Raw genomic sequence first — 16,633 nt, 5'->3', positions numbered from 1 at the left:
GAGAACTGAGCAGAGTCCAGCGCCAACCCCAACTTTCCAACATGTGCTGAACCATTGGATGTTTCTGGACAAGGAATGAACTTTGATCCAAAATACACTGCAGATAAAAGTGAATTCAAGTAGCAAAGATCTAGCCAAGAGAGGACATGCAGTGACATTTTAGAAGGAAACACATAAGACTATCTTTGTGACATAGGGTTGGAGCCAGACTTTAAGACATGGAACCAAGGTTACAGTCATTAAGTACTGCTCAGTAGGCTGGGCTTTGTAGGATTTTAAGCTTTGGTTTCCACCAGGACAGCATTTTCAACCTGCAGGTCACAACCCCTTGTGGGTTGAACAACCAGCCTTACACAGGGGTCACATCATCTCAGATATCCTGCATCTCCTCTGATGAACTGTCTTTGCTTGATGATGAAGAGACTATAGGGATGTCTGAAGCCAAGAATATTTTGAGAACAGTGGGAAAACTGGTAGCCACACCAGAGCAAGAAAAGCAGCAGCCAAGAAGACCCTGCTCAGGTTGAGAGCAGGCTCCAGAGGCTTCCTTCGACAATGCTAAGACAATGGCTATTTACATGCGAGGAGTCTGTTAGGAACTCTGGAGCCCTAAAGTTGGCACCTGCTAGGTAGAGAAGCCAAGGACAGAGCCAGCCAGCTAGGCCTACTTTTACCTGAAGCATCTGCACACCCAGGTTGAACTCAGAGGTCGTCAGTATCCATCCCTGCCACAGTGTGTCGCCCGTAAGTCTGGTTCTCAACTAAACTAAGAGAGGGAGATGAGAAAGAAGCACAGCCCACACAGCACAGTAGCAAAGAGCAGCTGTAGCCAGGCGAGGTGCACGTTCAGATGCCAAAGAACCACATAAAGGGGGGAGGGCTGGGGATGTGGCTCAGTGGGAAGAATGTTTGCCAGTGTGCACAAAGCCCTTGCGTCACATAAATTTCACACCTATGTCAGCACTCACCAGGTGGAGGTATGTGCTGGGTATTTTTAACAAACCTAGAAGAGGGGATCTTAACTGAGGAATTATTTATATCGGATATTCTGTGGGGAGTTCTGTAAGGGATTTTCTTGGTTAGTGATGATGTGGGAAGGAGACAGGGATCAAACTCAGGTTTTCAGTCTTGGTAGGTTTGGTGGCAAGTGCTGTCATCCACCACTGAGCTGTTTTTATTTTTGGGACAGGGTCTCACTATGAGGCTGGTCTAAACCCCACAGAGATCCACCTGCCTCTACCTCCCGAGCGCTGGGATTAAAGGCTTGTGCCATTTTGCCTAGCCCCTGAGCTTTTTCTTTTTGAGGTGGGACCCAGGCTGGACTTGGACATGTGGAGTCTCACACTGCAACCCAGGCTGGACTTGGACATGTGGGGTCTCACACTGCAACCCAGGCTGGACTTGGACATGTGGGGTCTCACACTATAACCCAGGCTGGACTTGGACATGGGGCAGTTCTCTTGCCTCTGCCTTGGGTGTTGACATTATAGGCCTGCGCCATGCCTCCTCCCAGTGCTGCTTCCTTGAGTTACAGATGGCTCTGCACGACTTTCCCACTGCTGGTGACTTTCATTTCAGGCTGTGGGTTTCCTTGTTCTCCTTTACTTGGGCCCACTTCCTTTCTTCTAAGAATCTGAAGCTACAGATGTCGAGGATGTGAGCTTGCCTGGCAGCAGTGCTGTTCATGCATTTCTTCAGGAAATGTCTTCTCTGCCATTTTGAGGACTCCCGTGGGCTTCTGCTCCCTGCAGTAGTAATAGAGTCACTAATTTGATAAGCAGTGGGAAGCAGGTGGTGTCCTTCAAATGGTGCCCTTGGTCAGCTTTACATTTCTCCCCCAGAGTGGCCCTGTCAGGCTCTTCGTCCCCTATAAAAGGCGCAAGAAAGAGAATGAGCTGCCCACGACTCCAGTTAAGAAGGATTCCCCCAAGAACATCACGCTGCTCCCTGCCACGGCGGCCACCACCTGTGAGTGCTACAGAGCAGAGCAGTGCTTTGCTGAGTTGTCATCCTGTCCTTCTACCTAATGAGACAGTCTGACAATGAAACATCTTTTCCTTTGATTCAAACTGCAAAGTATTTTAAAACTCATTTACATTTAACTTTCTGGCTGGAGCACACACTTCCCTGGCCCCATAGTCAGACTTGGCAGTGTGGATGGAGGCCTGAGCCCCACCCTCTGGCTCTTTTCCCTAGGAGCCACGGTGACTTGACTTCCTGATGTCATACCATGTGTGGGCTATGTCCCTGTGTCTGCTTTGGCCCAACTCCTGGGTTCTCTCTGAAGCCTGCACCTTTGCAAAGAGCAGTCATGCTTCAGGCCCAGTGCCTGACGTGGCCATGAACAACACCCCCTTTGCCTTTCCAGTCACTGTGACACCCTCAGGACAGATCACTACCTCTGGAGCACTAACCTTTGACCGAGCATCCACTGTGGAGGCCACTGCTGTCATCTCTGAGAGCCCAGCCCAAGGGGATGTCTTTGCAGGAGCCACAGGTAAGTTGTCTCGGGATCTGTCTTGTATGTTCCCAACTCCTGTGCTGGTCTCTGTTGCCTGGCCCCTCAGTAGAGACCTTGAGCAGGACTCTTTTGAGAGGAACCTGGTGGGCTGGGAGAAATAGTGCTGTGACAACATATGGAGCTGGAGACAGGTGGCATTTGTATTTCTTCAACCACCTGAATCCCAGTGTGTCACCAATTCATAGTAGATAGTCAGGTTGCTTGGCGGCCACCCAGGGCCGGGGTCTCTGGAGTGAGTATGCAGCTATGGGGACTTAGAATTAAATCTGCTGTGCTGAGTCTGTCTGCCTCTCTCTCTCAGTGCAAGAGGCAGGCGTGCAGCCCCCCTGCAGGGTTGGCCACCCTGAACCCCACTACCCTGGCTATCAGGACAGCTGCCAGATCGCCCCGTTTCCAGAAGCTGCATTGCCAACATCACATCCCAAAATTGGTGAGTATGAAAGAATTATGTGCATGCAAGCTATAGTCCTCAAAATTATGGTTTTGTTTGATTTTCATTCTTTGTGTTGCTGGGGTGGAACCCAGTAGCACCTCATACATGCTGGATGAGTGCCCTACCTCAGACCCAGTGCGCCAGCCTCAGAACTGCTTCTTGTGAATGAAATAGGGCTCGTGCTGATGTGTTTGCTTTTTCTCTTGAAGTTCTGGGTTAGGGTCGACAAGTCTTCTGCCTGTGTTTTCAAATAAAGTTTTATTAGACACAACTGAGCTGTTCACTCACATACAAGGTTTCTTTTGTTTGCATCGGGCTGCTTCTATGGTGACTGACAGGACCTATTGTTGGTATTGTCGGGTCCACCCCAACAGAACTGTGGGAGCAGACTGTCCGTGCCTTGATGAGCCATGGAATCAGATCGAGCTGTGACTGGTGTGAGGGCTGCCAGTTTCTGTGTCCCCATAGCTGAGAGCTGAGACGGCCCTCTCTCTGTGGGCCCCTTGACTTTGGGTTTTCACTCAGTGGCACATCTTAGGCCAATTTCTGTGTCAGTATACTTTTTTTCCGGAGCTGGGGACCGAACCCAGGGCCTTGCGCTTCCTAGGCAAGCGCTCTACCACTGAGCTAAATCCCCAACCCCTGTCAGTATACTTTTTAAAGGTACATGTTATGGATAAAATGTTACCTGCACCTTCCCCTGCTGATGGGCATTTGTCAAGTTCTTCAGCATCGAGAAATTTGTCTCCAAGAGCTGAAGACAAGATGGAGTCCTCCCCTCGCTTCCTTCATCACCTTCCCTTTAACCTACCTGACCTCTTCCGTCCGTCAGGCTCCTTCAGACTCCACTGCTTCCAGGCCGTGTCAGCCTCTTCCCTGTCTCTGCTGTGGGCTGGGTCCCATCCTGCCCTAGGAGGGTGTGCTCTCCCCTGCTCGTCTTGGCACTCAGCTTGCAGGAGACCACAGATATTTAGTAACATTAAAATAGGGTTTTAAATAGATCTCAAACATTCGAAAAATTTGTAAATATAACACAAAGAACTTCTTCCTCCCCCTAAACTGTTTACGAGTAGTTGCAGGTATTACCCGACATGCTTCAGTGTTTTGTTTCCTACACACACAAAAGATGGTATAAAACTGAGGAATTAGGTCAGCATTTACTAGTCACCCATGAGCCGGTGACTGGTGGTCCCCAGTGGCAGGGTGAGCTCTGTCCCGTTGACACCTGGCCTTTCACCTGCCTGGTTGGAGGTTATCAACACTTGTTGTGTAGCGTGACCCTTACCCTGGCACTGTGACGTTGGCTCCTGTGGAATGGGTTGTTAGTGATGGGGCAGGCCTGTGATAGGGGCTGCCTGGGATCCTGTGCCTTCCGAGCCCTGTCTTCTTCTTGCTGAGGGTAACCCTGACGACTGAGTAAGGGTGGGGAAGTCTCATGGGAGGTTCCTGAGACCACTGAGATCTGCAGTGCCTCTTCACCCTTCCCACTACGTTGGCTATAGGGCTTCCCGTTTTAGTCAGTCCTAATGGCTGCTGTCCTGACTTCTGTTCACACTCCCAGACTTAGAGCCCTGTATGAGGCAGCAGAAGCTGCATAGGTGGTCTTTGTGTTACTTGCCCTTCACTGCAGGGGCTTTCTGGCTTAACTGGACACTTGAGGTTCATCCCAAGTTTTTCATTAGTCAGTCTGTCTCTGTCTCTGTCTCTCTGTCTTTCTCTGTTTCTCCCCCTCTCCCCACCTCTCTCTATGTGTGTATAGTATAGTGTTCCTTTCTGTTGTTTGACTCTATAACATGGTCTGGAACTCTCTATGTAGGCTGGCTTTGAGCTCACAGAGATCTACTTCCCTCTGTCTTTGGAGTACTGGAGTTAAAGTCATGCACCATTGTACCCGGCAGTGTGGTTTTTTTTTTTTTGTTGTTTGTTTGTTTGTTTGTTCTTTTCTTTTTTTCAGAGCTGGGGACCGAACCCAGGGCCTTGCACTTGCTAGGCAAGCGCTCTACCACTGAGCTAAATCCCCAACCCCCAAACTCAGGTTTTTATGCTTGTGCTGCAAATGCTTTACTCACTGAGCAACCTTACCAGCTCCCATCCCAAGTTTTACGCCCCCTCTCCTTCCAGAAGCCACGGATGTGTCTGGCCTATATCACAGAGGTTGGAACTGTTGAGTACAGGCTTTTGGGATGACTGGGTGCCTTATCCAGCTCAAGGGAACTGGAAAGAGGCTTTGTACACTAGAAACAGCATTCTACAGAAGCCCTGACGTGTGGGATTCACCGCCTGTCAACTTCCAGACTTCTCAGTAGACTAGAGTAGAAAGCGCTTTATACCCCGCCCCCCCCCCCCCCACATGCATCTCTATTCTGGACCCACCTGCAGAGGGAGTTCAGGTGCAGTCTAAAATCACAGTGCGTTCTGGTCCCCGTCTGCCTCTCTTTGTGGCTTTCTTTTCCAGCTGTGACTCTCACTGCCTTAGCTACTTCCATACTGACTGCAGACCCCAGACAGACTTTCCAGATAAGCCTTGGTTTTCCTGTGTGTGGTGCTGGCTGATGAATGTCTCTGTTCCCTGCCCAAAGTGTGTTTGCCCTATATCTGTTTGCTTGTATGTTTCATGGCTGCCCCTTGTCTGGGTGAGTGTCTTGCCTGCCATTTCTCTCTACTGTCTGTGAGCTTCTGCTGCAGGCCTTAGGTTAGAAGCGATTGGCTCTCGGGGAAGGCTTTTGGCTGACAGCCTGTGGGAATGTGAGCAAGAGTGGGGGCGCTGTTCATCTCCAGTGCATCTCCTCACACCGCGGCTGTGGCTAAGCTTGGAAGTCACTAATCTCTTGTTTATCCCACATTCTACATTCCAGTCCTGACATCGCTGCCCGCCTTGGCCGTGCCGCCCTCCACCCCCACCAAAGCTGTCTCTCCCACCGTGGTCAGTGGGCTGGAGATGTCAGAGCATCGGAGCTGGCTGTACCTGGAAGAGATGGTCAACTCCCTCCTCAACACAGCCCAGCAGCTGAAGACGTTGTTTGAACAAGCCAAGCAGGCGAGCTCTTGCAGGGAAGCTGCTGTGACCCAGGCGAGAATGCAGGTTGATGCAGAGAGGAAGGAGGTAATGTAAGCTCAGGCCTGTACCATCATCCTCCCCTGACCCTGGGATAGCATGTGAATACATGGTATTCATAGGTGTTTCTACATTCAGGCTACTTTGATGTAGTAAAACATGTCTCATATTTTAACTTGGAAAGTGTTACTTGGTGTGGCTCTAATACATAAGCACACACTGTCTTCCATCTGCCGTTGCATTGCCCTGTGTTCTGTGGGCCATGGAGGATGCTATGACCTTGCAGCCACCATGTTTTCCCTGTAGCTTCTCAACACCAGAGCCCAGTGCATTCAAAGACAAATGGCTATTAGCAAAATTCAACCACAGTAAAATGCCTATATCCTGTTAATCATCAGCCACACTGGTGAGGACAACTACCCTAGTGGCTCCCAGTGTCACCCCGGGCGTTCCTACCCCTTACACCACCCTGATTTCAGTCGCCAGAGGTCAGGGCTGAGCAGTGCAAAGCTCCACAGCAGCGCAGGGCCTGGCAGCCTCCTTCTCCTCTCTTGTGTCCTTCACTCAGCACAGCACGTGTGTCATGAGGTCCGTTTCCGTCAGTTATCCTAGCAGCAGTTGTGGAGACTTTCCTTTCCCCCGCAGAGATCTGAGAAGCAGTTGATGGCCTGATGCAGGCCGACTTTCACACTTAATGTAGATCCCTTAGAAGTACGTGGGATTCTCAGGTAGATGAGGACTTCCTGTGTGTCTGCAGCTCTGGAGACTGTTCTCTGTGGGACGTTAGCTGTGTGTGCTTATTTTATGTGGATTTTGTTTCTTTTGTTTTTGAGACAGAGTCTGTATAGTCCTGGCTACCCTTGAACTCAGATCCACCTGCCTCTGCCTGCAGGCTGAGCATGGTTAATGCTGAAATTAAAAGTATATACCACCACACCCACCTTGGTGTTTTAAGACAAGGTCTCATGGAGCCCAGGCTGGCCTCCCACTTGCTATACAAATGAGGCTGGCCTTAAACTTGGGGTCCTCCTCCCTCCAACCTCCAAGTACTGGGATTATAGGCATAAGCCACGGAGCCTGGCTTGATTTTTGAGGCAGGATCTTCTATTTAGCTCAGACTGGCCATCTCATGGTCCTCCTGCCTTGGTCTACTCCATGTTGGTTTTCAGGACCATGTCACCGTCTCCTGCTTAAGTTCATTAGGGTTCATTGCGTGCTGCAGTGTGTGCTGTGTTTCGATGAACATTGCTATATACTCGATAGTGTCTCACTTCCTCGGGTTATTTCAGCCTTCTGCAGCATCCTTAGGTCACAGTAACTGACACTGTTTACCTCTTCAGGCTTTCCTTCAGTCCGAAGCGCTCCGGGATACATGTGATCATACATACATGCAAGTGAAACACTCATACACATAGAGTCATAGGATTTTAAAATATATTAACAAGCACGTGGGAATCAGGCAGGTGGAGCTCTATGGGTTCGAGGCCAGCCTAGTCTACATAGTGAATTCCAGGAAGGCCAGAGCTATGTAGTGAGACCCTGTCTCAAAGAAAAAAAAACAAACAAATAATAAATAAATAAAAATATATTGAGAAAAAGAAACCATTAACCATCAGTTGGCTACAGTGGCTGGTCCTGTACTGAATCTGGTGATGCTGGGAACAGGCCCTGAGTGCTGGTGTGTGACAGAGTCACACGACTGTTGGGAACAGACCAGAGGGAGATAAAGAACCCTGTCACCATCTGGCTCCTGGGTACACAGCCCAACATATATATGATGACTTTGATAAATGTGCTGGCCACAGCAGTTAGTCCCTGAGCTCTTGTGCTGGAGGGTTCTGAACTAGAGGCCCTACTGGCACCTCAGTAGACATGGACGCAAAATCCTATAGGAAGGCTCTATACATGGGTCCCTGAATGTACGAAGTGGGAGGAGGAGGGAATCGTGGTGAGCAGCTCAGGTGTCTTCTTCTTACCTGTAGAAAAAGTATGGATTTTCTTGAAATTGGCTGAAACACTAACACCTAAACTCACCAACTAGCATTACTGAACTTGCCTTCTCTGAGCCCATGCTCTCTGAGAAAACAGTCGCTTGCCATCACAGTTTAATTTGCAAGCAGTCCTGCTTGACCACAGCCTAGGAAGTGGAGGTTCAGAAGGCAAATGGTGCTTGTGTTGGGGTGGAAAGATCATGTGGGACCCTTTCCACTAGGGATTGTGCGCTAGGCCCAGCTGAGAAGCCTCACTGAGGGGCTTGCAGGAGGTAATGCAGGAGTTAGTTTAACATGGCTGGAGGGCCCTGAGTCTGCCAGCTTTCACATTTTATTTGGAATTTTAAAAGAGATCAAATTTAGCCTAGCTGAAGCAAGTTGTTACAGGATTTTGTTTGTATATGTGCCACTTTTAACACTGAGGTTTTGTGTATGAGTGATTACATGTGCACAGACTAAATGAACAGGGCAGAAAAGCAGATGCCCTTGCCTGTCAAGGACACTGTGTCCAGCAGAAACCAAGCTGGCTGAGTAGCCGCAGGGTCTTCTATTAACCCATGCATCTGAGAGCCCTTCCTACGTGCTGAGCGTTTAAACGGTACAGGTATGGGAGGAGCTCGTCTGCTCAGACCTTGACAAGGAAGATCTGTTCTTGCCTTCTCCAGAATGAACTTAGCATTCACTTTTGTAAGTCCTGGAGAAGAAGCATGGCCTCCACTATTGTCTTCCTGGCTGCTGACCAGGGATGCCACTGCTCATCCCTGAGGGATCCTTTCTATACAACAGTGGGATGACTACCTTGGGAATGCTGACCTCATAGACTCATGAAGGAGCTGTCCCTAGGGGCTGGGTAGAAAGACAGTTATTTCACAGGCATTAATCCAGTCACAGAGACACCTGATCAAGGGATAGAAAGGCACAGACAGAGCTTAGGCATGGTGATGGTTCACACACTTCTGATTCCATCAGCGACTGAGTGCAAGGAAAGCATGGGCTACGTAGCAAGTTCAAGCCAGTCAGGCAGCATAGTTAGAGTACTTGGCTTTCTCCCCATAGCCAGCTGAGCTGACCAGGGCCCTTTCCAAGGGTTTCAATTTGGTGTTTATTAAGCAGCTAGGCAAGAAATCCATAATGCTTTCACTTGCTCATGGCCTCCAGTTAAGTCAGTCCAGCCCAGGCAGTCCTGCTTTGTGATGAGTCTGTGGATTTGAGGATTTTGTCTTCTTCCCTTGCTTGTCTAGGAGACAATCACACCTATTCCATTTTTCTTGTTGAGCCCCAGCTCCTCTGAGGGAGGATGCCCAAGGCTCCCTTTTCATGGCTGGCACCTGAAGTGATGACCCATTGTAGGAACAGCCCCTAGGCTTCTGTCCACTGGCTCGTTCATCTAGTCATCCATCTACTGGAGCCTCTAGCCTGGCCCACTGGCCCACATAGAGTAAGTTTGTGTCAGCCAGCACATAGCACACACATAACACACAGCGTACAACACAGAGCATACAATGCGCAGCACATAGCACATGGCACACAGCATGCAGCACACAGCTGTCCTTTTTCTTTTCAGCTTAGGTTTTTTAAAGATTTATTTATTTTATGTATACAAGTACACTGCAGCTGTCTTCAGACACACCAGAAGTGGGCATCAGAACCCATTACAGATGGTTGTGAGCCACCATGTGATTGCTGGGGATTGAATTCAGGTCCTCTGGGAGAGCAGTCTGTGCTCTTAACTGGTGAGCCAGCCCTCCAGCCCCAGCTCTCCTACTTTCAGTTATCAGGCTTCAGGTGTGTATGTAGGCCAGGTTCTGGCGGCTTCTTCCAGTGCCCAGATGCCAGCCACTGCTTTCCTTTCATCCTATGTAGCCTGTGGAGGCCACGCCTTCAGAAAAAGAGCTGCTGCCTTTAAGGGACAGGCCATGGTGCTGGACAAGGGGCCTTTGGAATTCTGCCTGGATGGGTCTGAAAGGAAGAATGTCCTTCACCCCAGTCTGACCTCAGACTGCACTTGTGAAGTAGGTGTTCAGGGAGGGGATGTGACATCCCTCCTTTCCGTGTCCTCTGAAGAGCTTTGGGAATGCTCCTCCTGAGAGTCACCATTCTACCTGCAGCTTTTCCATCAGCAGAACTTAGACGACAGCATCCTGGACAGTCTACCCCAGTGCTGCTGCTTTCTGACCCAGAGATAGGGACGGTCAGAGCAGCCCGTAAGGCACAACCGTGGCCAAGCACCACGAAGGCTGGCCCTCACTGTCTCATTGCCTTTCATTCCCACTTGGTGCCATCGGAGATCTTACACAGATGCACACACACACCTTTCTTTCTGGGTTGCTGTGTAGCCCAGGCTGGCCTCCTTCATCTGCCTCCCAGGTGCTAGGACTGTCTATATGTACTGAATTCCAAGGCACCTCACATGCTTTTTGGTTTTGGTTTTGAGACAAAGGTTCTCTATGTAACCCTGGCTGTCCTGGAACTTGCTCTGTAGACCAGGCTGGACTCAAACTCAAGAGATCCACCTGCCTCTGCCGCTTGAGTACTGGTATTAAAGGCATGTGCCACCACCACTTGGCTATCCTTATATGATTTTAATAGACTGGAAAAACGAGGCTATGGCAGGAGCTGCATGTCTGTCTGTCTTCTACCCGTTTCACCTGCAGCCTCCCCAGCAAGCATGCACACAGAAGGAACAGGCTTTAGACACTGAAGATGGATTGTAAACTGCTAGTGAGAGTCAGGACTAGGATCTTCGTACGATCTTTGCTTCCCTTGCCATAGGGAGCAGGGTCCTTCAGAAACAGACAAGGCCAGACGGCGTAGACCTGCTGGGGTTCTGTGAACGGATGTCTCTGAGAGGACCAAGCAGAAGCAGGGCTGCCTGGAGATCTGAGGGAAGTGGCTTCGCTTTCCCCAGGCCACCACCAGGCACAGGACTCAGTCATATGATCTTGGGGTCAAGGTGTGAGAGACAAAGATCTTTACTTCATAATAAAAATACAGGAGACCTAGGATAGCAAGACTGAAATAAGCCAAGTCAGGCCTTAGCCTGGACAGAAGGAAAAATAGCTACTGTGCAGATTTGCTGCAAAATGGTGTTTAGTCTAGTCCCTGGTGCATTTCTCTGGCTCTGAACTTCTCTTTGCCTGAGTCCTTCAGGGAGGAACACACCTAGTGTGGAGTGTGGCTCCCTCCTTGAATTCTCCCATCCTGTCGGCTCAGGATACAAAGCCATATCTAGTACCTGCCCCAGGGCTCAATCGTCCCTCCTTTTTGATCCCTGGACTCAGTCACATAGCAGACTCCCTGTGACCTTTCAACCCCAGGATGAACTGAGAATACCCAGATAATCAGCTGCCAGCTAGGGCAGACAGGCTCTGAGCCTCCTGCACGTCTGCCCTTCTCTGGAGAACTGTAGGTGTGTCTGTAGCTGAAACAGATTCACACCATTCACTTCTTAGGCATGGGGAGGGCAGTGAGGCGGTTCAGTGTGTAGACATGCTTGCTGCCGGTTCAGTGTGTAAACATGCTTGCTGCCGGTTCAGTATGTAGACATGCTTGCTGCTGGGTCTGATGACCCGAGTCTGATACCAGGAACATGCTGGAAAGGGAGAACCGATTCCTGCAAGCTGTTCTCTGACCTCTGCATGTGTACCGTGTATGTATGTTCAGACATTTACACGATGGAATAAAAATGTGAAAGCCTTCAAAGAAGTCAGGAGCAAGGAGAAGATGGATTCCTGAGGTTGAGGCAAGCCGCGTGTACAAAGTGAGTTCCAGGCTAGCTACAGCTGGTTATCTAAGGACAAGGCAGTGAACTCCCCTCCTCCCCCCAGCATTGGCAGGTCCCAAGTTCAAGTTAGGACTTAAAGAGCATTTGCAGAACTGATGACAAATACATTGTTGAGTGATTTGGGATTAGTGAGAGTGTATGGGTGACTTTTCATCTTCTTCCTTGGGTCTTCTGTGGGGTGTTCTCAGTCACCTGTGACGTACAATTTGTATCATTGAGAAATGAGTGGGGTTGGGGATTTAGCTCAGCGGTAGAGCTCTTGCCTAGGAAGTGCAAGGCCCTGGGTTCGGTCCCCAGCTTCAAAAAAAAAAGAGAAATGAGTGATGCCTAAAGCAGTGGGTGGCACAGCTGGTCCTTGTTCATTTTCCGGCCACGTTGTAAGTTGACATTGAAGTCGACCTGGGTGCTGTGCCAATCGACAGTTCACCGGCCCTCACTCTAGGGCACAGGGTCTAAGTACCCATTCTTTCTGGGCCCCCCTGAGTGTGGGCAGGTGTTAGCCATGATACTGGGACGTGGTTCTCTAGAGGCCCCAGGCTCACACCGGGCTCTGCAGACCATATGCCCTAGAGGAAGTTCTGTGGCCTCTACTGGAGGTCACAGTGGTGACCCTCTTCTATTCAAGCTCATCCACGGGAAGCCACTCTGTGGTTTCAAGACTCTGTAGGTTTCTAGGAAGCTCAGGGGACCTTTCTGAGGTTGCTGTGACAGCACAGATGGCTGTCACTTGTGTCCCTCTGCTGGCATGGTGGAATGTTGTCTCTGAATAAAGACACTGATCTGGGACCCTCTTCCATTTTTTGAGGAAAGCCGCAGCATTAGTACAGAAGGTCCCTGTTGCTGGCACAGGCTGTTCTCCAGGAACCTGTCAATCATAGCCTCTTGACCCGCCTCTGAACACACTGCCAGCTCCAAAGTGAGATTCATCGCTGCCTTTTCTGTGCTCAGGGCTGTCTGGGGCACACACGCCACCCCAGCACAAGAAGGGGGTGGCATTTCCCGCAGCTCTATAGGCCAGGATGCTCCCCTCTTCTCTACAGCTCTGAAGTCTGGCAGGTGTCTGTTGGACATGCTCAGACTGGCTCTCCTCACAATGGAGTTCGCTGACAATGCTTCAGCAGGAAAAACACATCCTATCTTACCACATCCTGTACTCAGCGGCAGTTCTTGTAGCCTGGGCTAGGATGCCTGCCATTGTCTGTTCTCTCACCCTCTGCAGACTTGAACACTGAACAAGTTCACCTAGGAGCTCTCCTGGATGAGAATCAGGAGTTAACCAACCAATTTGTCTCCTGCCCTATTGATCTGTCTGGTCACATATTTCTGGTTGTAGCTAGACCCCCAGTCCTCCCCATAGTGCCTTCCCTGACTCAGGCCAATTCTGTCTACATAGTTACAGACTTTTGTGCAGTGTTTTGTCATTTAAGGTGGAGGCAGAGTCTGGAGGCTTGGTACAGACCTGGAAGCCAGGCAGCTAATTCAGGATCCTTGTGCAGTTAATGCTTTCTAAAGGGAATGAGGTACTGATGCTTTACCGATAGGAAGATAGTGGTCACAGTAAAGACCACAGAAGGAAGCTAAAAATCAGAACAAGCACCTACAAGTAACTATTCCAGTGTACCTGCAAAACCAGTGATCAGCGTGGACTGAGTAGATGTGAGCCCAGCAGTCACATCTGTATATTGTATATGTTGGTCACAGCAGGCTGCTGCCCATTACCTACCAGTGTGGCTCTTTTGGCCTATGTGACCCAGTACCCTAATGGATGCCCTTCCCAACTCTGTAGCCCAGTCTCAGGTTTTCTTGTTCTCTCCATTCTTTTTTTTTTTTTTTTTTTTTTAAGATTTATTTATTTATTATATATAAGTACACTGTAGCTGTTCAGACAAACCAGAAGAGGGCATCAGATCTCATTACAGATGGTTGTGAGTCACCATGTGGTTGCTGGGATTTGAACTCAGGACCTTTGGAAGAGCAGTCAGTGCTCTTAACCGCTGAGCCATCTCTCCAACCCTCTCTCCATTCTGGAAAGTGTTAACAGCAAGCTCACAGTTGCCAAGTGCCATACGTAATTAGTTATTTCACAAAAATAAGTCACTGAGAGGTTGTTTTCAGCACTTCCATTTATTTTCTTTTTTTCTTTTTTCTTTTTTTTGGAGCTGGGGACGGAACTCGGGGCCTTGCGTTTGCTAGGCGAGCGCTCTACCACTGAGCTAAATCCCCAACCCCAGAACTTCCATTTATTAACCACCTTCCACTAATGTGACTTAAAGAAAAGTACAGGAAACACTGGGCCACTGGTGCTCTTTCAATGAAGTGACGGAAGAGCGGCATGGGGGAAACCCTGGGCATGCTCAGACCACTGGGGATACTAGACCCACACTGCACACCGAGCTGACACACTGCAGGCAGCTCAGAGTTTGCAGAGCTGGGCCCTGCATGTCTGCAGGCTGGGACCTCAGACACTCAGGAGGAGTGCTGAGGGTTGAGAACTTTTCCTAGCGTGGCTTTCTGTCCCCTCACGGCTGACATTCTGCTTCGCAGTACAGAGTAAGCTCAGGTAGAGGGAAGCCAGTTCTACAGATGATCAACCCTGGGATGGACAGTCCACAGCTGTGCCTAGTGTCTCTGCTGGTCGTGGGTGGCTGCCATGGAGCCTAGCGCTTGCTGGGACGCTGACACTTGTTTGTCCTTCTTGCAGCAGTCATGTGTCAACTGCGGCCGGGAGGCCATGAGTGAGTGCACCGGCTGCCACAAGGTTAACTACTGCTCTACGTTCTGCCAGCGCAAGGTAGCGTGCCTGCTCACATGCCTGCATCACCTCAGCCTTCTCACATCTAGTGTCCTGGACAGGCGCCTACACAGGTGGACTCACTCCAAGCACCTGCAGGCCAGAACGCTGGCTTCAGGCTCGTGGTCCGAGTAGTGTTCAGAACAGTGGCTGCTTGGAGCTGCCTTCTGGATCCTCTACAGAAGGACAGATTCCCCTCGGAATACCCAGCAGGCTCCCTCACCCCACCCAGCCCTCCCACACACATCTTGCTGGGTCCGGGTTCTCCCTTCCCATTTCCGCAGGCTCCCAGCTGGATATGTGAGGTGAAAGCACATGGCCCGTGGTACTGCACTGGGCAAAGTCCACTGGTAAGGAGTCTCACCATGTCCAAGCCCAGCAGGCCTCACAGACATTGCAAGAATGGTCATCCAGTGTCACTGTTTATATTAATCATTGACTCTTAGAACAGCAAAGAGGTTTTTTCCTCTTTTTCTTTTCTTTTTCTTTTTTTTTTTTAAACATTTTATTTATTTATTATATATTATGATTACACTGTCGCTATCTTCAGACACACCAGAAGAGGGCATCAGACTCATTTCAGATGGTTGTGAGCCACCATGTGGTTGCTGGGATTTGAACTTAGGACCTTGGGAAGAGCAGTCGGTGCTCTTAACCACTGAGCCATCTCTCCAGCCCTCTTTTGTTTTTTGAGACAAAAGGTTTCTATGTAGCCCTGGCTCTCCTGGAATTTGCTCTGCAGACCAGGCTGGCCTTGAACTCAGAGATCTACCTGCCTCTGCCTCCTGAGTGGTGGCATTAAAGGCACACCCCACCACCGCCTGGCCCTTTTTATCTTTGAGACAGAGTCTCTTATATTTCAGGCTGCTATAGAACTCCATATGTAGTCAAGAATAACCTTAAGTTATATTTTTGAGGCAGGGTTTTATGTAGCCCAGGCTGCCCTTACATAACCTCCTGTTGCCTCCTTTTCTCTGGTGCTTGGATTTGAGGCTTGCTACCACCCCTAGCATTAAAGAGAGTTGTTTGCATGTCTAACCTTTTGATATTGTGACATAACGTTGTCATTGACAAAGTACACACTCAAGAACTACATAATCAATAGTGGCGGGGAGGGGGTGAAACAAAAATCTCATGCGGTTTTAGATAAGTTTATGGTGTTGGGCTACATCCATACTATCCTAGGGCGCAAGTGGGCTGTCAGACGAACACCTAGAGCATCATATGCTTAAGTGTCTACCCTCCCCAGAGCACTCTGGAGCAGTAACCTCATCATTTTTACTTTTCCCAAAGTCTCAGCCCATGCTCATCCTAGGAAGTGCCATGAAGCAGGGTCTGGGTTGTGGCAGCTACTGTGGCCTCGCTGTACTCTGTTGAGTCATTTGTGTTCCTCATGCCCTACTGACTTACTCGGTTGCTTCTTTTTTGCCTAATCCGTGTTTTAAAGATGTAGGAACCTTAAGAGCTCCTCTGTAGAGCAAGCTCAGTAGCCACTGCAGCTTCAAGCTGTGTCTGCTGACCCTCGGCCTGGTGGCTCGCTGCAACCTGGCTAGCTAACACAGTGTGGACATGGGGAAACAGGCACGAGGGTGGCTCGAAGAGTGGGCATGTGCCCCTCCCCCTGAGGTCTGCAGGTATCTGAGAGCTTCCCCTGTCACAAGGAGAGTTCGGTGCTCCACCCTGATGGACTCCTGGCCGTCCTGGCTGCCCTGGAGCCATTGCCTCCAAGTTCTAGAGGGGTGGTATGGCCCGTGTTCTCCAGACATCTCTAGAGCTGCACTTGTCTCCAAGGGGCCAGAGATTTGGGGAACAAAATCAGAAGTTTGTCTTCTCTCTCTCTCTCTCTTTTTTTTGGGGGGTGGGGGTAGGGGGAAGGGTGATAGGGTTTTTCTGTGTAACCTGGCTGTCCTGGAACTCACTTTGTAGATCAGGCTGGCCTCAAACTCACAGAGACCCACCTGTCTCTGCCTCCCGAGTGCTAGAATTAAAGGCATGGGCTACCACACCTGGCTAGAAGTTTGCCTTCTGAACTCCACTAACAAACTTTTGCACTGAGAA

At 49.8% G+C, this 16,633-nt stretch overlaps 1 protein-coding gene across 7 annotated transcripts in view; it reads left to right on the top strand.

Annotated features, from left to right (window-relative positions):
• The window catches only part of Deaf1 (DEAF1 transcription factor), a 33,767-nt gene that overhangs the window by 11,214 nt on the left and 5,920 nt on the right, over positions 1–16,633 (top strand). For 2 of the 7 annotated variants that reach the window (XM_087594498.1, XM_087594521.1), the window contains 5 exons: positions 1,842–1,968; positions 2,369–2,497; positions 2,823–2,951; positions 5,810–6,057; positions 14,489–14,575. In XM_087594498.1, coding sequence (XP_087450624.1) covers positions 1,842–1,968; positions 2,369–2,497; positions 2,823–2,951; positions 5,810–6,057; positions 14,489–14,575 — 720 coding nt within the window. 7 annotated transcript variants of the gene reach the window in all.

Source organism: Rattus norvegicus, chromosome 1 (genome assembly GCF_021556685.1).
Source record: "Rattus norvegicus strain SHRSP/BbbUtx chromosome 1, alternate assembly SHRSP_T2T, whole genome shotgun sequence".
NCBI classification, from domain to species: Eukaryota; Metazoa; Chordata; class Mammalia; order Rodentia; family Muridae; genus Rattus; species Rattus norvegicus.
Note: the sequence above shows the minus strand (reverse complement) of the source record. Positions and strands in the feature narration are given on the sequence as shown.